Source organism: Phalacrocorax aristotelis, chromosome 11 (assembly GCF_949628215.1).
Source record: "Phalacrocorax aristotelis chromosome 11, bGulAri2.1, whole genome shotgun sequence".
NCBI classification, from domain to species: Eukaryota; Metazoa; Chordata; class Aves; order Suliformes; family Phalacrocoracidae; genus Phalacrocorax; species Phalacrocorax aristotelis.
In genome coordinates this window covers 10,236,656-10,259,100 of record NC_134286.1, presented here as the reverse complement: position 1 = coordinate 10,259,100, position 22,445 = coordinate 10,236,656, and the positions used below count along the sequence as shown (strand labels likewise).

At 50.7% G+C, this 22,445-nt stretch overlaps 1 protein-coding gene across 5 annotated transcripts in view; it reads left to right on the top strand.

Moving 5' to 3' along the window:
• The first annotated feature begins 3,502 nt into the window (after positions 1–3,502).
• DOCK11 (dedicator of cytokinesis 11) overlaps positions 3,503–22,445 on the top strand; it is an 86,960-nt gene continuing 68,017 nt past the window's right edge. For 4 of the 5 annotated variants that reach the window (XM_075106831.1, XM_075106834.1, XM_075106832.1 and 1 more), the window contains exons 1-2: positions 3,521–3,738; positions 22,270–22,386. In XM_075106831.1, the coding sequence (XP_074962932.1) occupies positions 3,637–3,738; positions 22,270–22,386 (219 nt within the window). In that variant the 5' untranslated portion in view covers positions 3,521–3,636. Of the gene's footprint in view, positions 3,739–22,269; positions 22,387–22,445 lie in introns of all 5 variants that reach the window. The other variant, XM_075106835.1, reaches the window with a different exon arrangement.

The window sequence follows — 22,445 nt, the reverse complement described above, 5'->3', positions numbered from 1 at the left end:
ACAGAGTATTATTCTCTAATGATATTAAGGGCCTTTTATCTTGGATGGCTTGTGAGAAATGAAATCCTAAACCTGCCACTAACCCAACTCCTTTGGGAAGTTTTCGGAGCTGGTCCAGGAGTACCCTACATATGGTTCTAGACCTTATATCAGGATCAGCTGCAGACTGATAACGTTAGCCAGAAAAAATGGATTCTTCCTTAATGCATCCTCTACGCTATAGTGGTACTGGTGAGTGGGAAGGATTCCACCACCAGTCTAATACAATGTCCTCTGCAAATTTTTTTTTCTTGTAGTCTGTCCTGTCACCAGATCAGGGGAGGAGGTGGCAGGAGAGCTGTTTTGCCCATGTTGGCCACACCTTCCAGTGTGTTTCTTCGCTGGTCATTGCAAGCTGGTGCTGCTGCTCACCCTCTGATCAGCCAGGCAGGCGTGGATGCCCCGATGGCTGGGGAAGCAAACCCCAGATGGTCTGAAGGCTGGAATGGATGTGGTTAAGAATTTAACATTCCAGAAAGTCATGTGAAGATGCGTATGTCTCCTTTTGCAGTTCCCTTGGTTTGCCTGGCTATGCTGTTTTCTCTGGGAAAATTAAGATTTCAGGGGTGAAAAGATTGTCTGTAGTGTGGCATCATCCCTCCCTTCCTTTCAAATCTCCTCCTTGGCTTTGGGCTGAAGTAACCTGGACAGCTCTTCACCCACACCCTGATATTGTGGGTTTTCACCATCAACACACGTAATGCAAAACAGTGAAATTTCCAGTTTTTCTAGTGTCTTGTCATTAATTCCATGCTTGCTGTAGGATGGTTCAGGTTTTTTGAAGTTGACAGCCAAAGTCAAAAGCTCCTACAGGCTGGGAGCTTTGGATCAGCCAAGAGTTCCCTTTTGCCTGTGAACTCCATGTTGTTTCAGCAGATCCACTTTTCTTTTGTTGTTTTCACTGAATTGATATTTGTTTTATTGAAGTTTCCTGTTGGGTGGGTCATAAAGCCTGGCCAGTAGCAAAGCGCGTTTCTACTGAATTTGATTCTTTCCTCAGAAAGAGGAATTCCCTGTCTGAACTTGATAAGCAGAGTGTGACAGACAAAGGAAGCGTGAAGAGCTGCCTGTCCTAAAGACAGCCTTCGGCAAAGATTCTTTCTTTCTTCAGAGAATCTGGTGTTCATTGCTGTTGCTGGGCTTCCCATAAATGCATGTGCCTGGGAAAAGGGCAGTCAATCCATCAGCTGTAGCCCATCAGCTGGAAAGCCTGGTGCTCGGGGGTCTTGGTTGAATCTGCTAAAGGCAAAAGAGAATCTGCAGTTTTGTACGTTGGAAGAAAACTGAATCGATTTCAATTATGTTTATGTTTTGGAAAGGCCTGGGATTGAAATGACATCAGGGACCTCAAGGCTCTAGCCTCAACGAAGAGGTGAAAGCGTCAGCACAGCTGAGTCTGTGAGTTCCCCACTGAACTAGAAAGATTGGTTATCTGAGGCAGTTCAATTCCTCAGCACCTCAGCATGTTCTTGGGTGCCTTTCATATGCAGATGAACCATTACTGGCCTTTCTTCCCCGTGAAAAAGGAGACGAAAGCCACAATCCTTGCAGCCTTGGGCTTGTCTTGTCACAGTGGTGCTGTTGTCTTGCCTTAATACTCTTTGTGCTTGAGATTCTTATTCTGATGTTTAGACTTCCTGAGAGGGAGCCACAGCTTTTCTGCATGTTGTTTTCATGTGATGTGTCCTTCCCATTGCTTCTATTTTCCTTTTTTTTTTTTTTTTTTCATGCTTAGCTCCAAAAAAACAGCGTCACTGTTCACTGGTCTTCCATGGCTGCTTAGGTCAGTTGAGTGGGATGCTGATGGGCAGCTGCTCGGGTGCAGCCCCTTGCTGGCACCAAACCAAGCTCATACCCTTAGTAGCAACTTTTTGCTTCTGACTGGATAAACGGGGGTGGGTGCTCTAGCGGCGATTTTATGTCTTGTCAAGTGACCCGTCACCACACTCTTCTCCTCAACCCCTTGGCAAACACTCCAGTTCTTGGAGCTGTTCCTAATGTTGCAAACTGAAGGCAGAAATGGCACCGCCGTAAGTGCTGGCCTCTGTTCGTTGGTGGTGTGCTGGCTTGCGCTCTCCTGCAGTGCCCGGCCTGTTGCGAGGAACCGCAGGGGCCAGGGGCTCTCTCCAGCCAGCAGGACGAACGGGGCTACCCCGCTCAGTGACAAGCATCGTGTGTTACCTGTCCTCTCACGCCCAGGAGAATGAACCTGGTGATTTTACTTACCAGTATAGTCATAGCCCGGCTCATCGCAGTGCCGTTGCTGGGCTGTATGGTGTGACGATTTGAAGTGGTTGGTAAAACCTCTGCAAGAATGTGCATGGGTGCGGGGATAAGGAAGTGAGCCTCAGAGCGCTGCAGCTGGAATTGTGCATCACAACCATTTTCTTGCTTCTTAATTTAGACAGAATTGGAAAAGCTTTGTGTTTGTGAAAATGCTAATTCTCCAGCTCATAAACTCTTTTTTCCCTGTCCCTCATCTAATAGAGATTTGCTAATTAACAATAAACCTTTAGATTTGGTTTGCCTCTGGTGTAAAATATCAAAGCCATGTTTAATATGAAGGGGTATATGCTGCCCCTTCAGTGAACTGCTAAAAAGCAGAACAATAACTGGCTTGCATGCTTTAGAAGTCACAAATAACATTTTGAATGGTTTGGATCATAATAGCTGTATTCATTGCCCCCCACAGATTGGCTCTCGTAATCGAAACAATTTCTCTATATGTTGTGTGACTTACGGCATGCCTGTAATTCCAATGAAGTCCTTGTAGATAGTATTTAATCAGCCGTATGCCACAACGTGCGTAATGCCTTAAGAGTACAGGGCAACTCTACCCAATTCAGTATCTTGCTGCGAAGACACAGCACAGAATAAAATAAGTAAAAAAGATTAAAGCCTTACTTTTCAATGTGCAAAACAGGAACGATAGATGGCTCTACTTTTATTATCATTTCAAAATCAGCATCCTTCAAAACAGTGCACCATGACAAAGTAACAGGACTAGGAATTAACCAGTCCTGAAGAACCTTCCTTCTTGCTTTTGCAGCCGGCCGGGCACATGGGATCACGGCCTCTATAATGAAAGCGCTTTCGTACAGCAGACCCTATCGGCTGGAGATGCTCAGTAGTAAGACCTTGCCTTGGCTCCAGCTCAGCCGTGCAGGGACGCGCCGTGGGCAAAGCTGTGCGGCGACCACCCCCCCAAACGGCTGGTGCCCCACTGGGCACGCTGGGGCCGCTGTTAGCGGTGTCCCTAAGTTCGGCCAGAGCCCGGCCCCGGCGCGCCCCTGCTGGGCCGACGGGAGCTGCGCCCCCCGCAGCCGGGGCGGGCGCGGGCCGGGGGGCCGCGGCTGGCCCCGCACAGCCCCGGCGCGGGGCGGCCGGGCCCGGGGCGGCACCTGCTGCGGGGACAAAGCGGGGCCGGGCCGGGGCGGGCCGAGCGGGGCCCCTCCCCGGCCCCGCCCCGCCGCGCCCGCCGGCAGGGAGTGCTACCCGCCGCTGGGCTCGGCTCGCTTGGGCTCGGCTCGCTTGGGCTCGGCTCGCTTGGGCTCGGCTCGGCGCGGCCCCGCAGCGGTGGGCGCGGACCATGTCGCCATGTCGGAAGTGAGGAAGTTCACGAAGCGGCTCAGCAAGCCGGGCACGGCCGCCGAGCTGCGGCAGAGCGTCTCGGAGGCGGTGCGCAGCTCCTTCGTCCTGGTGAGCGCGGCGGGGATCGCGGGGCGCCGCGGCCGGGAGCCCCTCCTGGCCCGGCCCGGCGGGGCCGCGGGCAGGTCCCGGGCGGGGAGGCGCCCAGCAGCGGCTGGGGAAGGGGCAGAGGCGGGCAGGGGACGCGCGGAGCGGGGGAAGAGGAAGAGGAAGGGGCTGGGCAGGGGCTGGAGAAGGGGGGCAGAGCTGGGGATGCGCTGGGCACGGCCGGGCGGGGGCCGGGGAGCGCTGGGTGAGGGGTGGGCAGGGCGCAGAGGCAAAATCTCCGTGGGTTCCCCTCCGGATGTGTTGTGTCACGGCATCCCGCCTTCCACCCCGCTTGCCACCTGCCGTCGCCGCGCCCGCCGGAGCGCGGCTCAGGCGTGAGGGTCGCAGGGAGCCGGTGCTGTCACCGCCTGGGTTAGCTGGCGCTTGTGTGGTGGGAGCAGGAATCACTGAGGATCTGTCTGTGCTGGGCATCGAGTAAACGTGGCGGAGCTCACCCCGCATAGGGTGCGGGCGGCGGAAAACTGGCAAATAAATAGGGCAGGACTGAAGGGCACGGCCTGGCAAGGTGAGACAGAGGCACGGGCAGCGGCATGGACCAGGAATCCGGTGTATCCCGGGAGTCACGCTCAAACGTCTGGGGCGAAAGTTGCGTGCTCTGGCAGATGCGTTTCATCCCTGCGTGTGGGATGCTGCAGCAGGTTGTCTTTGTTGTGTTTGCAGCTGTGCAAACGTTAGCTGCTGTACCCTGGGTGGATGCTGGGGTCAGTCCAGAGCTTCCCTGGGCTTTGTTGGATGTATTTCACTGTTGCTCATTGAATTAGTCTAGCGTGTAATCAACTTTGACCTTGACTTTGATGGAAGGTTAGTCAATGGGATATGCGGAAAGTGCAGTGCAAGTTCAGTGAATAATTCCTGTTAGTTCTCTACTGTCAGATTAAATGGCGTGTGCTGTTAAATAAATGGAGGCTTTTAAACAGTTCTTTTAAAAACAGAGTTTTCTTGTAAACTTCCTGATTTCTAAAGCTGAAAAAAGCCATGATGATAATCCAGTCTGATTTCCTAGTGCCATGTCTATTGCTTCCAACGTGCGGTTGTTCAGGGATCCTTACAGGCTCCCACGTGATTTGCTTTCCCTTTTTCATCAACAATACATAGGGACAAATGCTTTGTGGAAGCCGATGGAACCTCTCATTAAAAATGAAATTGTTTGTATAGGACCTGAAGAGCTTGGTATCCTACAGGCAAATGGTTCCTTGGTGCCTGTGCCAGGTGCCTTCTGTCAAAAAGGGAAGGAATGGGTGGGACTGCAGATGAAAATAAATAAAACCTTGACAGCAACCCAAAGGAGGCGGCAAGGTCCAGCATCCTTCAGCAGCTGCTCTCTTTCTGAACCTTTCTAGGGTTTCATTGTCCACACCATCCCTGCCAACTTCTTCCTCTTTCTGACAGGCAAATCCCCCAGAGCTGCTGTGCTGCTTAGGGTGTTTGCAGCCAAGCGCCGGAGGAGGCTGAGGGCAGGTGTCTCTGAGTCCTGGGTCTTGGCAGAGTTTCCTGCTTTTGACAGTTCAGCAGCAAGGGATAAATCCCAGCACTTCTGCACCACTAGGAAGAGCCGTAAGATACTGCAGTGTTGAGGGAGTGAGGAGGAAGGAGGTGGCATAAGCTTATAGGACCATCTCAGATGGCACTTTGGCCACCCTCAGTGATGAAGGATGAGGTTTGTGCTTTCGACGTTGCTCTAAGAAAAAGGTGGTTCCTCTCCATCTACCAGGTCATCGTCCTTTTGAGGAAGGGATGTCTATGTGCTGGTGTGCTGGCTGTTGGGAGGGTGGAGAGGGCACTGGGGAAATGACGGCAGGGAGTGGTGGAGAGAGGTGGAGACTGAAAAGCCATAGTTTCTGATCCTGCTCCCACGGTGAGGCTCAGCCTTGGTGCTGCTGAGCATGGTGTGACCGCATCCTGTCTGTTCCCTCCTTGCCATGGGTAGAGTGGGGGAGACCAAAGGCCCTGGCATCAGGTGTGTGCCAGCAGGCTGCAGTCCCAGCTCTGCCTCACCCTGGGGCAGTGCCGAGCTCCCCGGTGCCCCTGGGAGGCAGGGGGTGGTCATTGAGTACAGGGGGAGCAGGGGCTGGTGCTCAGGAAGTGGATGGAGCAGGCTGGCAGCATGCGGTGTGTTGGGAGCTGGGGCGTTCTGGCAGTGCGAAGCAGACTGGAGTGGCACTAGGGACCTTGCTCAGCAGGACCCCATCCCCTTCCTGCAGCCTGGACACAGCAGGTGATGATAAGGCAATAAAAGTATGTGACTAGTTTAATATTCCCCAAGACCCTGGGGACACCCTGCTCGTCCCTCGGTGATCCTGTCAGGTACCTTGTCTGTGTGCTTGCCTTGCAATCGTAACTGAAACCACGGGTATCTGTGGTGGTGAGCATGGGTGAGATGAAGGGGTGGGGAGCAGAGCTAATGCTGTGGGTACCAGAGCACGCTACTCCAGCAGCAGGAGCAGTGGGCACTATAGGGTTCTTTCAATGTGTAGATTGAGCTCGGCATTTGGGGCATTCAAGGCACTCCCTCAGGACAAGGAACTGTCTGGAGTAAGAAGCCATTTGTGGTCAGTGAATGAAATACTAGTAAATGAAAACGTCTCAGTGAGGAAAGCCTTTAACGTCATGGAAGTGGTCAGCTTGTATGGAGCCATAATTTGTGCGTTAAAGGAGACGCATCTCCAGCCAGGAGTGCTGTGCTCTTGAACAGCCAGCCTGAGCAAGCGTGATGTCTGGTATGATGCAGCTCCAAACTGCTCTCCTGCAGGTGCAGTGAAGCATATGTCATTTTATTTCTGTTCCTGGTTTTCCATTTATGCTTGTCTAGCACCAGGAGAATATTTACACTTCTCTTTAGTTTGCAAAGCTGGAGTAAAGTTGGTGGGAGTTTGGTTGTTGACTTCTGGCAGGGCTTTGCTCCTTCGTGCTTGTGAAAGGGAAGCGTTAGATACGGTGGTGGTCGGACATCAGCAGCACAGGGAAGTTGTGCCTTTCCGAGGTGTCCTGGGGTACCTGTCCCCCACCCATTGCCCTTTGAACCAGCTGCTAGGATGCAGTCAGTGCTGCTCCTGTCATGGTATAAATGGAGCTGTAGCAGCGAAAGCAAGCATGGTCTGCGGTGGGGAGCTCAGAGGTACTTCAGTCCCTGTGGATGGGGAAGGATGGCTTTCACTTGGGGCTGTTTTGTTTCCTCTTACTGCACTGGCGTTCACAGTGTCCCGGCTGTTGTCTGGCCTTGCATCATGTTCACAGACGGGCTCTGTGAGGGAGGTCTTGGCGAGGAAAAAGAGTTCAGCGGGAATCCCTTGAAAGCATGCACAGCCCTGCGGAGCGGAGTTGGGAGCGCCGGGGTTGCCGCAGGCAGAGAACCCTGGTTCTCTTTGCGCACTTTTCTCTGCTAAGCTGTAGGACAGATTGTATCAGTTTCAGCTTTGAATGGTCCCTGATGTGTGCTACTAGTTATAACTCATGGACCGAGTTTTGGCAGAATAACTGATAAACAAGGTCACTGTTTAAATAAACAGACAAATTCAGCAAAAACATTAAGTTGACAGGTGGGATAAATGATACTCTAAAAGATGAAGGAAAGTTTTAAAATCAGGTTAAAGAGAGGAACAGTCAAAGCCTAAGTGTGATAACTTAAACAATTCTTAACAAGAGTTCATCTGCAGCTTAAACCTTGGGGCACCAACAGTAAAATACTGTGTTAGAAGTGCAACTTCAGAGCCAGAGTGCAAAGTGCTCATGATATCTGGGAGAAACATCTAGGCTAGACCTCAAGGAGAGCAGCCAGGGACCTTTGGCAGTGGATAGGCATGGGTGATTTTGGCTCAGACCTTCAGAGCAATTTCCCTCCTTCCATCCTCTCCACGTGCAGGATGTTGCTGAGTATTAACAGGGAAGTTACGCGGCAAGGCAGGAGACGCCCGCACCGAGATGCTGGCCAGCGTGGGACCTGGGCAGCCGTGGGAGCCTGAGGCGGAGCTCAGGCCTTGCCAGCAGGATGCACACACATGCTCTGCTGTGCGGTCCCTGGTGTCTGGTGCAGGTGCCTGTGCACGTCTCCTTCACCCCATCTTTGCTTTCCCCCAGAAAGTGTTGTGGGGCATTGTAGAGTTCAGCAGTTCAAGAGCGCACGTGCGTGTGAATGGGATCTGTAATCTTGGGCCTTGTGGCACTGCCAGGAAAATAGAAAAGGCTCTTCGTTCTGCCTCAGGACCTGAATCAGTTGCACATGGTCACTCGTTTCCCTGTGTGGATGTAAGGCCAAGGCTGAGCCTCCCTGTGCCTCCCCTCTCTTTGGGAGCGATGTGCCTGGCAGCGGCCGGGCCCCGGCAAGGAGAGGGCTGTCTTAAGCCTGTTGCAAGTTTTCCAAAGGTGTCATTATATGTGTCATGATAGAGAAATAAAATGTGTGGGAGACATGAGATCAGAGGGGCGAGCAGTTGACAAAACCCAGACAGTCCATTTTCCCACAGTGCTGCCCAAACGAGTCATCTGGTGGCAATTTTAAGTCTCCCACAATTACTCTGATTTTCTTTAGATCATTTCTATACAGATTAACTAAAGATACATTTACTGCTTCGCCATAGAGATTTACAAAGGATTCAGACCCAGAGCATCTTATCTGAGAAGGAGCAACTGCAAAGGATTTGCCCGCATTGAGTGCCAGCCAGCCCAGTGGTGCATCCCCGGGCACCCCAAGGTACAGCTTGGTGGCACCCAGGCACGCTCACAGCTCCTGGCCACACATCTGCCAGCACATGAACTCCCAGCAGTTACGGTGTGGGAGAACCTCTGCCTGCAAACAGCTGCATCGATTCCTGCCATACAGAGGTATTCAAACCGAGTGTCTGCTCTCCTGTGTTATGTGGTGCTGTGGGATGTGCTCCCTGAAACCTCGTGGTGAGACGGCGGGCAGCATGCCAGGAGAAGATGGGTTTTGTTTGATCCTGGCTGGGCTGGGCTTGTATGGGTGGCTCAGTTTCAGGCAGATGCAAAAAAGATGAAAAGCTCCTTAATGGTGATATTAAGAAGATTTTGACTGGAAGCAAAAAGGCATTTTGTTCTTTCTGTGGTTTCTTTTCAGCTTAAACTATATTATTAGTGTCTGAATTTATGCTCATGCTGAGGAAATCAGCTTTCTGCATAGAATCCGTTTTAATGAGCTAAATTCACTTTGATCAGTGTGAAGACTTTATATGCATCGTTTGTAAGTGATCTTGGTGCTCAAGAGAGACACAGAATATATGCATGTTCCCCCTCGGGTGTAGTCAATACGCTGTGTTTGCATAATTTACATAGAAAAGGAGACATATATGAGACATGGGAGGAAATTCTGCCCCTGTGTAAGTGGGTGGGAGTTTTGCTGTTGGTTCAGCCAGGGCAGGTTTTGCCTGCTGCGGCAGGGTGCCTTCGGAGTCAGCCAGGGCAGCTCGCTCGAGTGACTTCTGTGGAAGTGCTTACAGAGAAATTATTGCTCACAGGGGCTTCTTCAAGAAAACACTTAAATACATTCTTAAAGTTAATCACATGCTTTCCTGAACTGGGGCTCGTGTGCTGTAAGGGGCTGAATTTAGCTCAGTGCTGGCTGAGTGCTGTGGCACGGCCCTGGGCAGCACACGCTGTGGACGTGGCCTGGTTTGCTCCTGCCTGAGCACACACTGGTTGTGCAGTGGATGAAGGGCACCGTTTTATGGAGAGGAGCAAGGCCCCAGGTACGCTGTGCAGCTATCTGGGGCCACTTAGCAAATCTCTGGCATGTCTCCTACTGACCCAGTCCAGAACAGATGAAGCAATACCTTGCTCCCCCATGCATGCCTGTGCGCTGAGGGGTGGGTACTATAGCATAAGCTGTAGTCAGTGCATCCATTTCTTGAGGTTTTTGGAGGCTACAAAAGGTTTTTTATGGGCGCTAAATCTTACCCTTCCCAAGGCATCATTTAAATATATGTGTCCTTCGGCCCGTTATGGGAAAGCTCTGGGAAGAGAGGAAAGCATCCAGCCCTTACATGCGTGTGCATATACCTCTTATCACATTTTGCTAGCCACACGGTCGGGGTTTTAGCACTTGCTGGGCAAGGCTGAGCGTGGTTTGTTCTGTGCCAGGGACAGCGTCATGAAAATGCAGGTGTCCCTGCATTGACAGCATCTGCCCCAAGCCGCCACCGTCAATGCAGTGAAATGCTTAGAACAGATGGTTCTTGTTGGTGCCTGCAGCTAATGCCAGCAATGCAGTTGGGGATTTGGTGCACTCAAAATCCAGTTTGGGCTTTGTTTCAGCCTATTCTGGTATCTGGAGATATTTGCAGAGACCCCACCCCAGGACTGGGAGTTTTTAGCCTGGACTCCCTGCTATAGTGCATATTGTAGCACCATTTTATATATGCAGCTTGGTGGCTTTTACAGCATTTCACTTAGCCCTTTGCACGCTGATTTATTATCTCTAATGGTGCAAAATTACACAAAGCTTTTGACATTTCTGTGGCCTGAGAATGCAAGTCACAGTCACACACAGCAGCTGAACAGCAGCCAGGCTTGGGGCACACGTGTGCTTTGGCATCTCTGGTTAATTGGCCTCCTCACTCCTGTTCTGTCCAAGGAAGAAAAAGGTAGTTTCATACGCCTTTGTGGGTATTGCTGTCATCTCAGAAATGCTGGAGTATGTTTCCCTGCCACCATGTCCCTCCATCCCTTTCATTCCCTTAAAAACTACAAATCAAAGCTCTCCATTTCTGGCTCCTCTTTCCTTCAGCACATCCCTGACTTATCTTTACAGCTTTTTCCTGCCTCCTGCTGCTTCTCTAATGGGGTCAGGTCTGCTCGTTCCTGACCCCTTCCTCACCCCTCTCTCCTTTCTTGCTGAGATGCAATTTTTTCTCTCCCCTATTAATATCCCCTGCCATGGGGCGGTCCCTGGGGAGCCGCTGCAGCTGGAAGGAGACCCTGCCTGTTTTGTTCCACAGCGCTCCCTGCTCCATCGTCCTGCTCCTGGCTCTGTACCAGGTGACATCCCCACCACAGCCCGCTCCCTTCATCCCCGGGGCAGGGACACTGCACGGGTGCAGCCAGACAGACGACACTGCTCCTGTGCAGTATTAGGACCTGGTCATGTCAAAGTGCCGTACGTTGCTCTCTGTAACAGCCACCACGTTTTGGCGGTGGTCAGGAGCCCGAGACGTGGGTTGGAGCTGCGCTGCAGTGTCTGTGTGGGGCAGGGCACGTCTCCCAGCAGGTCTGGAGATAGCCATGGCTCAGGATGGCGGCTGGCCCTGCGCCTGCCCGGGCTCTGCCAGCCTGCCAAGCCTGCTGCTCTGTGGCTCAGCTCTCGGGGACACAAGGTTAGCTGGAGCCAGGACTTGAGGAAAGCATGTCAGCTGGAAGGGGGTGGAGGAGCACAGGGAGATGAGAGGCTTGGCAGGGTCTGGGTTTGTGATAGAGGCAGGTAGAAAAGGCACAGTCAGGAGAGAAAAAAGGAGCCTCTCTCTCTTGGAGGGAGATGATGGTACTGGCAGGGTGGACTGAATGCCCACAAAGCTGGTTTTTGGGAGGCAAACCCAGCTGCCAACAGACAGCCTCTTTCTGTGGCAGTCTGGGGGTCCAGGAAAATTGGGTTCGAGTCAGACAGGTTTCTCTCGGAGTTCTGCCTTTTCCTCGGTGCCTGGGGAGCCCTCAGCACTCCCTTGTCCCTTTGCATAATGCTGGAGCTTGTGTGGAGGTCATCATCTGGGGGAAACTTTGAGGTGCTTCTGTCAACAGCAGCATTTGGACTGCGGGTGGATCGAAGCGCTGCAGAGCCCATCCACAGGCCCTCCTGCGTTTGCAGGGGAGAAAAGAGTTTAACTTTACGGCCGTCTGCAGCCATCTGCACCTGCACCTGATACCTGCAGCCTGAGGATGAGAGCATAGATGGGGGCTGAAGCAAACAACTTCCTGAGCTAGTTAAGCCGCCGCTGACGTCTCTGGGGTTTGACTTCACTGCTGGGGGTGTTTGCTGAATTGCTAAGGCAACCCAAAACCATCTCGCGACTTCCTGCTCTGTTTTTCCCCCGTGTTGTACATGGGCTTGGGCAAGTTGCTTCACTGTTGCTTGGCTCAGTTTGTGCCCCAGCAAAGCTGAGGAGCGTTTCGCCTGCTCGCCTTCAGGGAGGGGCCGTGCAGTTGGCTTGGCCTGCACGCAAGTGGTTTCTTGAGTGAAAAACAAGAGTTTTTAAGAGCAGGCAGGAAAGGGAGGGGTTCTGCTTACGTGCAATTAATTGCTTTAAGATGTTCTGAAGCTGGCTATTCTGCAACTGGATGCTAAATATAAAACTGATACTACATAAATAAATTATGAAATACCAGTGACATCTGAAAAGCACTTTGGGATGCTACAGTTAAGAACTTATATAAATAACATGTATTATTGTTGTTGTAATTACTGTTTTCCTTTTTTAGCATGCCTGTGCTTACAGAATGTTTTGAGAAGTCATATCTGGCAGAAATTCAGCTGTCCTGTAGAAACCAGTACCCTTTTGCCAATTTCTATTAATGTTGTTATTTTCAGAGGAGAAAATCAAAGCAGTGCCATGTTTCCATATCTTTCATACTCTGCGGCAGATGCTCAGCTGGATGCAGGTGCAGCTCTGCTGACATAGAGCTACGCCGACCCCTCCCTCTGCTCCTCGTGCAGAAGGGCTGGATTTGAGCCAGGCTGTACCTGTGCAGGCAGGGACACGCGAGACTTCAGGTGGTGTGTCTGGGGCTGGAGATGCCATAGCAGTCTGTGCTGAGCTCTCACTGGTGTCTCTTGCACAGGAGCAGCGGGTGATCCTGAGGAAGGTCAGGGCACAGGGTCCCTCCCTGCACACAGGGGTCAAGGGTACCGAAAGCGATGTCAGATGCTTGCCCTACCTCTGCAGCATTAGGGCTGGATCACCTCGAGTGTGTGCTTATGCCAGAGCTGGGGCCATGCCCCAGCTACCGCTCGCCTCTGATGGTGCTTTTCTTATTGACCCTGCGCTTGCTCAGGGCGACCTTATTTTCAGAGGCGACATGTGAAGGTGAAGTGCCCATGGGCTGGAGCGGCAGCGCTGCCTCGCAGCCTGGGCCACTCGCAGGCTGGCTGTGAACTCCCGCTGCTTCAGTGCAGCACAGCCTCTTTCTGACGGCTGTTCCCTTCGCTTGAGTGATCGTGCAAGAATCTCAAGCCTTCAGGAGAAGACAGCATTCATCACCCTCATTTCAAAATGTGATCTGCTAAAGGCTCTGAAGTGTGGAGTCCACTTCTCCTAATAAGTGGAAGGGAAATGAGAAGCCATATGTTGATTATCCTGACTTCCTGTCATTTCCAAGCCAATTTGAAGATGTTTCAAGGCCTGACTTAGTTTTATTTGCCAGCCCTAAGTAGTAATGACAGGTAAATGTGTGTATGTCTACACTGACATCAACTTTTTGACTATTCCTTCAAGCCTTCTCCCAAGCTGGTGTCTTGCACTGGTGCTGTACCACTCTCAGAGACTGCGCTGATAATGGCCAACACTTGTTTTGTCACTAGAGAATTGGGCGTTACATTGAAAAAGGAAACATCCAAGTTGCAAAACACCCGGAACCTGGTCTGCCCTTCTTAGTGCTTAGTGAGATTCTGCTGCCACCCAGGGCCATCGAGGCAGGAGGAGAGAAGTGTGGCTTGATGAGATGCTTTTGCACAGGACTTGAGCGGGGTGGATGGAAGTGCAGGAGAGAGGGTAGGCTCTTGCTTAGTGCTTTCGGATGGAAAGCGTGAGTCATTTTCACTGCAAGTGTTTTCTTGCAGGGTGCCAGAACTGCGCACCCATCCTCCCCTTCCCCGCCACATGACTTTTTATTTATCTGAGAGATCCTGTCAGATGCAGCCATCTCCATTTAACATGGAGCAGGAGGAAAGAGGGGTACAACAGCCTCGTACTGTGTTTCAGAGCTGGAGTGTGGCACAGACTGGCACATAACTCTTGTATGGAGATGGGAGCATGGGGGCTCTCACCCAGACCCCTATCTAATGAGACCCTGGAAATGATGTACTTGCAGCTGTGTCTCCTGCTGTCCAGCCGCTGGGCTCCCTTAGCCCTGTGTACCCACTTCTGGGTGTAAAAGAGACAAAGCAAGTCCTGCAGCTTGTTCTGGGAGTGTTGGAAGAGAGAGTCTGCTAGCCTGGACCAGAGCTGGGGAAACATTTCTTTACAGGGTATAGGATGAGCACTGCAGGGGGAAAAGGAGATGCTGGGGTATCCTGCTGAAGGCATCACCTAACAACTCCTCAGGGAGCCCATACTGCCCGAACGAGAATCTGTTTGGTGCTGGGAGAGGAGAGCCCTCAGAGAGCTGGTGTGCCACAGATCTGCTCCTGTGTGTTGGTCTGGCCCATGTAAGCCTGTGTCCTGCTTTCTTCTTTCTGCTCTGGGCCACAGAGTATCCACACGCATCCATGTGCTGCGAGCATCCGTGTAAGGCAGTGCTGCCAGCTTTGCTCTGGGTTGCAGCTTTTGGGTGAGCAGGCAGTGGGGCACAGGATGGACTGCCCTGCCTGTTGGGCAGGCACATTGGAGCTGTCAGGAGTGGTGCTGTTTCAGAGGTTGCTGGCCTGCTGCCTGTGGGAGGGCTGTGCAGAGCGTTGCTCTGAGCCATGTTGGCACCCAATCTCACCCCGTCAGGCCCCTTTTTCTCACCTCATCCTTCTTCCCTTCCTGGTTGCCCACAGGGCTCCTCTCTGCAGTGCACACCTATTCCGCCATCCACTCTTGGCCTCCCTGTCCCCATCTCCCACCTCTCACAGCTGCACAGCCCCAGCCTTTCCACAAGCCCCGCTTCCTATGACATTGTCTCTGGGCTTACCTGCCTCCAGCACAACCCCATCCCCACTGAGCAAAACCTGCATCCCCCATCCCACCTGTCCCTGCACCACCTTGGACCAGTTCCTGACACCCTCTCCCTGCTTTTCCTGATCCTCCTCCTCCTCAGGAGGTTTTCCTCCCTTGGCTTTTCACAAAATGCTCAGTGTGTTTGCATGTCCATCCTGCAGCCTGTGCAGATGTTTCCCCTGTGGTCTCAAGCTCAGTGTTTTTGTCCCTTCAGCTCAGCCAGGATTCCTGTCTGGGCATTCCTCTTGTGTTTTTAAACTTCATTCTCTCTGGCCAGTATAAAAATAGTTTTGGCCTGCTCATACCTAGGTTTATTGACTATTTTTCATCCTTGTGGTTTTATCATAGCCCATCTCTGCATCTTCCCCTGGGCCCTGACGTTACATCCAGCTGGGTGCTGGGTTCGCAGCAGGCTTGTGGGCACAAGCCCCGTCACTTGGTGAGGGCTACTCCACTGCCTCCCTTCTGATTTCCTCCCAAAATGTGGCTTTGTTGAGAAGCCCACAAACCTTGGCAGCAGCAAGGCTGCGTCGTGCTGTGGCTGCTGCCATGTGTGCTGACTCACACTGGCTCCCTGTTTGCCCTTCCTGCCCCATTTCTGTTTCCACCTCTGCCCTCTCTCCTGTGCTTTGATTGCAAAGTCTTTGGGGCAGAGACTTTATTCTGGCTTTGCCCAGGGTTATGGTGGTTCCAGGCACTGGAGCGCCAAGCTCAGTGTTTCCCACTTCTCATTGTTCTTTCTTATACCCAGGTTCCTGGAATGATGAATTATGTGTGAATCTCAGCTTTTTTTTTTTAAATTAAGCCTTCCTGCAAGCTTGAATTAGAGCGTGTAAATGGTATTAGACAGCAGTGCAGGAACTGGGGGCAGAAAAAGTGAAGAGTCACAAACGTGCTGTTTTAAAAAAAAAAAAAAAAAAAAAAGGTATTGAAGACCACACAATTTGAGAGAGCCCTGACCTGAGATCTTTGAATCCCTGGCTTTGGAAAGCCTTTTCTATGGGTAGAAATTCCTTAGTTCCATGTGCCCATACAGGTTGCCAAGTGAATTTTCTCAGTTCCCAGGCACCATTTAAGTTCTCCCGTGCACTGTCAGGTTTCATGAACAAAATAAAAAATGGGGAGCTCTCTTCGCTGGCTGCGAGGTGTCTTCGCATCTCCAGATTGAGCATTGCGGTGGGAAGTGATCCCTCTCTGTCCTGGGCTGTTGCCAGTCTTGGCATTGATGTGACCATGACTAGTATGTCCAAAGGGTAGTTGTATGCTTCCTTTTTTTGCCCCCCTTTAGTTTTTAATCAAGACCCCAGATTGACTTTGCCTCCTATTTTCTGTGTATATCACTCACTTGGTCCTTTGGGATTTGTTTAAAATTCAGGCTTTGCCAGGCTTTCCACATGAGTGTATTACAGGTTTGTGAGGCAGCAAATAGGCTGAAAAATGCTCTCTAAATTTCGGGGAAGAGTTGTACAGCCTGAGGCAATACATCTATATGTACATGTGGTCGGTGCTATTTCCTCTTCTTTCTTTAGCTAAAGAAGCATCGCTTTTAATATTCGCATCACTTGTGTCTCTCTAGCTGCTTTGTGAGTGTGGATGCATGTGCTGGGTAGAGCCTCATTTCTGAGGAAGTGAGAAAACACCAAGTCCCGGGAGCTGCCAAACCCACAAGTCTTTCAGTGGAAGGCACGGAGGAAGCATTGCACGGCTGGCTGCGCCGGGCAGGGATGGAGCAGCGTGTGTGTGTGTGTGTGCTGGCTGTTAGTGCCGTGAGAAGCAGAAGTCGAGCATGGTGCAGCTCTTGTGCTGGGCTGGCGGTTGCTCTGGGCTTGGCTTCCGCAACGGGAAACATGCGCTGGTAGCCGCCATGGAGCTTGTGTCAATGCAAAGGGACGAGCAAATGGGTTAAAGCAGAGCCAGACCAGCCGGGCTTGCCATTTTCTCTGGATTATCATTTTAAATGAGAGTCAGCCTGAAAGGAATGAAAATAGAAAAATTTTCTTACAGTTTTCCTTTGGCCACTGTTTTGAAAAAATCCTCAAATGAAACATTTTTCCTTGAGTTTCTGTACATTTACATCAGTCGGATTATACCTGTTGTCATTCTGCAAGAAAAGGATCTCAGAAAAACATTAATCATATACTTGTAACAAAAACATTAGCACGTTTGTATGGTATACACGTGCAGGACACCAGAGATGGGTGGCTGCTGGTTTTCAGGCAATAGAAGTTTAGCATAGAAATGGCCTTGCCTGTACTTCCCCACATGGATATCTCCAGCTGTCGTTGTGAACCTTTGTTCACAGCAAGCAAACATAAGAAATTTTATAAGCTTTGCAAATGGATACAGAAAGGTGACAATCTAACTTCCGACTTCTTAAGATTTTTCCCTCTTCGTTAATGGGTAATTCCCTTGCTAAACCTTTCCTTCAAACTCTCTCTGGTGGTTTCTCTCCAGCGGGGGTTTGTGCTCAGGCTGGCAGAGAGTGTTGGGCAAGCAGGGCACTGAGGAGGCCTCCCCTTTACTTGGGGTTTTCCTTGTGCCAGGCTCCCTGTGCTCACGCTTGGCCAAAGGCAGAGCCTTGCGTTGGTGTTTGTGGGCATGTTTCTGTTGAAGTAATTTCATTGAATTTCCTGTTAAAATGCCAGCCAACTTGCTTGTTGGTGGAGAGTCAATACTCTAATAGATAGGCTGTTGTTTTGCCTGTGCTGTTGTCCAAGGGGAGCCTCGTGACTCAGCCTGGATGGGGGCTCGAGCGCGGCAGACAACCCTCTTCCTCGTGTTCCACATGACCCTGTGCTCAGGGGAGCGGAGGGACAGAAAGAGCAATGTGTGTTTTGGGGAACGGCCTGGTGCGTGGGCCTTGAACCAGTGATTTTTTTAAGAGAGGTGAATAGGCATATCCGGGACGGTACGCTGCTCTCCTGTTGTTTTTGTTTAAAATCATATTTATCTTTTTTCCCCCGTGACGTGTTTCCTACGGGTCTTGATTTTTATCCCAGCACAGTGGGTTGCGGTGTGCTTTGGGCTGGGAACGCTCGCGGTGCTGCAACTGTGGGGGCCGTGGGAGAAGGCAGCTCACCCCCACCTGCCCACAGTGCTGTGCAACAGGTCGGAGGAACCCGAGGAGCATCACAGCGCACCCGTTTGCCTACCGTGGGTAAATAGCTGCTGCGTGTATGCCAGAGACAGGATTGCTTTGACAGCCTGCACATCTTTTCCTGCAGGAATGGGTTGATTTTGTTGCTGGGCTGGCAGCACTTCATTGTACTTGGATATTGGCTTTCCCTGTGGAGGAATTTGTGGTTTCTAAGACTCTAATTGCTTTAGTGTAATAGTTTTTCCTCTGCTTTCATAATGACTTCGGTGGGTGCCATCTGCTGTTGTGACAGCACTCGGCAGTGCGAGGCTGAGCTCTGGACCCTGGGAGGTGTGTGCTTTAACCAAGCTCATCAGAAAAACTAAGACTTTCAAATCTGATTTTCAGGGCCTAAATTTTTTTCTCCAGCCCTGTTGGGACATTGGGTGCCAGGGTAGGCCAAAGGGTGAACAATATTTGCAACAGCTCCCTCCTTATTCTGCATGTCTGTTTGTGGGGACACGGGCATGCCTGGCCCTGCTGGGCAGCCAGCATGGTTTGGGATGGATGGAGGAGTCTCTGCTTCCTCGATGGCAGGCAGGGAACAGGCCACATCCTTTTGTGAGCAGCTGCTTTGCTTGCAAACAGCTTGACCTACATCTTTTAGCTTCACTTTAGAAACGTTGCTGTGGTTCGTGTTGTGGCCTGTGACAGCCTGGCTGCATCGTGCTGGGTGCGAGCACGGCCGGCGTAACGCCGTGCCGTGCGGGCCACGGAGGGCTGCTGTGTGCTGAAACAGGGAAACCCCACAGCCTGGCTAAGGAGAGCTCTTGGTACTGCAGTTCTAACAGCCCCAGAGGAGAACTGTCTGTCTGCGGGTGCTGCAAAGCCCACCTGGGTGGCAGCTCTCTGCAGCCCTGCGGGCACACATCCCTCACCTCCTGGAACTCCCTGGGTCACTGGCCCCACGCCCTAGGCCTCAGCATGGCTCACAGAATGCAGATCAGAGCACCAGCCTGCACAACACGTTTCGTCCAATATCACTAAATCCACAAGAGTGGAAGTGCTGTAGTGAATTATTTTAAGGAGCTTTTTCATACCTGCGGTGGGCAGCGCTGTCCAGGTTTTGAAGACTGTCATGTGAGGGTGTGGGGACCTTTTCAGTCCTTACGCTTTAATTATCATCAAATCCCAGGAGGGTCACTGCCAGGGCTTTGTCTTGCTGGTCATCAGAGATGTCAAAGTTAGAAAAGAAATGTTATCAAAACCCCAACTTTTAAAAGGAACAACTTTAGAAACAGAGTCCCAGTTTCAGGACCATTTTGCAAAATAAAAGAGCACTAAAAATATTGTGTAATTGGAACAGTCGAGTTCTGCATACCCAAAGCCACTATATAATGCCATAGCGATGTGAAAGGCTCTTAGAGGGAATCTAATTTACCGTTACAGCTGCTGCCAGGGTGAGGTGAGACACAGAGTTGGTCTAAGCAGTGCTGAGGCTCATAGTGCTCCTCTAACCAGCTTACGCTGCTGAGTTTTGCTGGAATTGCTGCGGTAATTAGCAGCAAGAAAGTAAATTGGACAGGTCAGTAGAAAGACATATGCCTGGTCTATAGGGTTCTGCCTGGTCTCATGATGTGGCTGAGCTTTGGGAACGCCATGGGAGAGCAACTCACAAATGCCCTGTTAATTCTCATTAATTTGCTAAGGTTGGAAAATTTTCAGAAGTGTGTAGTGTTATCCTGAAATAAGACCAGTGTTTCAGATGATTAACCAAATTCAACTAAGCGTTTAAAGAGCACGAGACTAACTGAGAGAAAATGAGTTCCTTTTCTCTGTCTACCCGTTGGGTTTTTAGGACTCCTATTTTTGAGATGATCTCTTTCTTTTTTATGAGATTCCAGTGCACCTCGGGCCCTGGATGCAGGAGCAAGAGGTGCTCCACGTGCGGTGAGGCTGGCAGCTCACAGCACTGGGGCTGGCAGCGTTCACCACCCCATGCCCCAAACCCCCCATGGCCGGGGGAACTGGGCAGCAGCGCCCAGCCATGCTGGCACACGGTGTGCGCTCGCTGCTGAGTGACCTTTTTTTCCCCCACTGGTAATCTGGTGGGCTTCTCCCGCAATGGCTGCAGTGCTTCTGCTAGTGCTGACACTGAGGCTTGCGAGGTTTCTCTCGGGACTGTGCAAACAGCGAAGCAAAGTTTCCAGAGAGCGATTAAGAGGGGACTGCTTTAGATATCTGAGTTAATCCATGCTGGATTCCTGCAGCATAGAAAAGAGACATTCTGAACACAAAACTGTCTGGAGCAAGAGGTGTATTTTCCCTAGCCAAGAGCGAGAGCTTTGTGGACAGCCAGAAGCACAGCAGGGTGGTAGTGCTGAAATTGCTCCGCCCAGAGGCTTGCATGGGACCCAGGCGTCGCTTACATTAGTAAAACGGGCCTTAATTGCACATAGGCTCTGTGTTGTCCTCCATCAGAGAGATGCTGGAATGTCATTCTGCTGCTGGTTTGCAGGCCTGGGAAACACGGCATGAAAGGTACCTGCCTTGCATTTCTGAAGTGCTGTGGGGAAAGGCTTTCATCTCGGTTTTGCTTTCTGGATGTATTAAAAGCTTACCAGTTTTGCACCTGGGACAAAGGAATGGCCTCTGCTCCGTGGGGCTGGTCCTTTGGGTGAGAGAAGCCAGGGGCAGCCTAAGAGAGGCAACCGCCTTTGCTGCGCCAGCCCGATGGACCATCCAGGTCTGCTCCAGACTCTGGATTTTTATTCTCTTTTTACCATGTACCAGAGTAGGGCAAAAAAAGGAAGGAAATTATTTTTGCAATTCTTCGATTTTTTTTTTTTTTAAAAGGTGCTGGTGTATGAGAAGATATCACCATACAAAGATTTTCTGCAACATTTCATAAAAATATTAAAACAAGATTAAAATATGACCATCCGCAAATAGCTCTTGCCTGATGCCGTTACCCCCTCTTGTGACAACTGCCTCCCCAGAGTCCCAGCTCCTCTTCAATGCAGGAGAATGCTCAGCTGTCACTAAAGCAAAACCCTGGCTCACATTTGCTGCAAAGGGCTTGAAAACGTTCCTTAATGCATCCCAGAGACTCAGGAGCTAAAGGCACAGGACAGAAACCCTTTGGCTATGACTGTTTTTGGAAGGGCAATATTGATTTCTTGGCTTATCTCACACCTCCTAGGCAATACTGGGCTGTTTGGACGCTTGGTGGTGCAGCAGTTCACCCCATGGTGTCACATTGTGCTGAGCTTTTGATCCTCATTTTGGAATAATTTTCTCATGCTGCAGGTTTTGTTGTCTTCAGCGAGAGACCTTGTACCGATCTCATTTTTAACTCAGGGAGCATGCTACATGCAACACCATTCAGCTGGGGGGTGAAGTTTGCTGCTGATGGGGAAGCATCCAGCGTTCCTCTTCTGAGGGTGGAGAGCCCAAACACACCAACATGCAAGGGTGTTATCACCAGGGACACATGCCATCCAGGCATCACGAGGCTGCTGGAAGGGTTTCGTAAGCACTGTTCGTGGCACAGCCAGGCGTCAACAGCCTTTTTGACTTAAAACAGTGCTAAGTTGCTGTATCCAAATTTGCTTCCTCTTTTATTATGACCATTCATACACAGAGTCATGGGTTTGCTTTTGGTGTGAAGTTTTAATTTTCACAACTGCAGTGCTAAGTGCCTGGCTCTTGCTTATAAAATCTGAAGTCTGGGGCTGGGCAGCTAAGATGACGTTTTCCTACATCAGAAGTTTGTAGTTTTTCTCATATTTTTTTAAGTTCTGATTTCTGGACTTGTAACACGGACAAAAGTACTGCAATAGCCAACATAATGGCATTCTCCTAATAGTTTTTACTCATGACTCCAGGGATGTTGGAGAAGTTCATTTCGCTTCCCAGAAATGTAAGTCAGAGGAAAACCAGGCCCCAGATTTTTCCAGCCTTCAGCTGTGGCTGAGGTGTGATTTATGGAGAGGGCTTTCCTGCCTTTCCAGAGGGATGCTGCTCTTCCTTCCACGGGGCGAGATTCCTGCGCTGGAGGTCATAGTTTGCTCTGATCTCACCAGCAGCGTGTTTCCGGAGAGAGCACAACTCTCATCAGCTCCTCTAGCAAAACCAGCTTCAAGATGAGTGGAGCCAGTGTGGGAGGCCATATTTCTTCTGAGCTGTACGGGCGAGCTGCTCGTACGTAAAGACGCTGAAGCTTGCAGCTGTTAAAGCTGTGGGCTGTCCAGGATTTCTTGCTCCATTAAGAAATTAGAGACTGTGCTTGGACCAGAGTAGCATAGTGCTTTGTTTCTTCCCATAGCTTATTACCAGGAACAAATAAATTAACCCCTCATTTCCCTCTCTGCAAAACATGCACATCGGTGTTTACCTGCGTCTCATGAGTATCAGTGCTGAATTCATGAGCAGTCCATTGGTAACACAGTTTGAAACTGTCACACTAAATTAAACACAAGATGTTGGTTATTTAGTACATATTATGTATGTAAATTTTATAATCTTCTATTTTTCCTGCAGGAAAAAACCAAAGTGGTTGAACCCTTGGACTATGAGAACGTGATCCTTCAACGCAAAGTTCAGATCTACAGTGATCCCCTCCGGGACCTGCTGATATTTCCCATCGAAGATGTATCTGTGAGTTTGTGCTGGCTGTTTCCCATGTTTGAGTCTCACTCATCTCCAGTGCTGCTTAC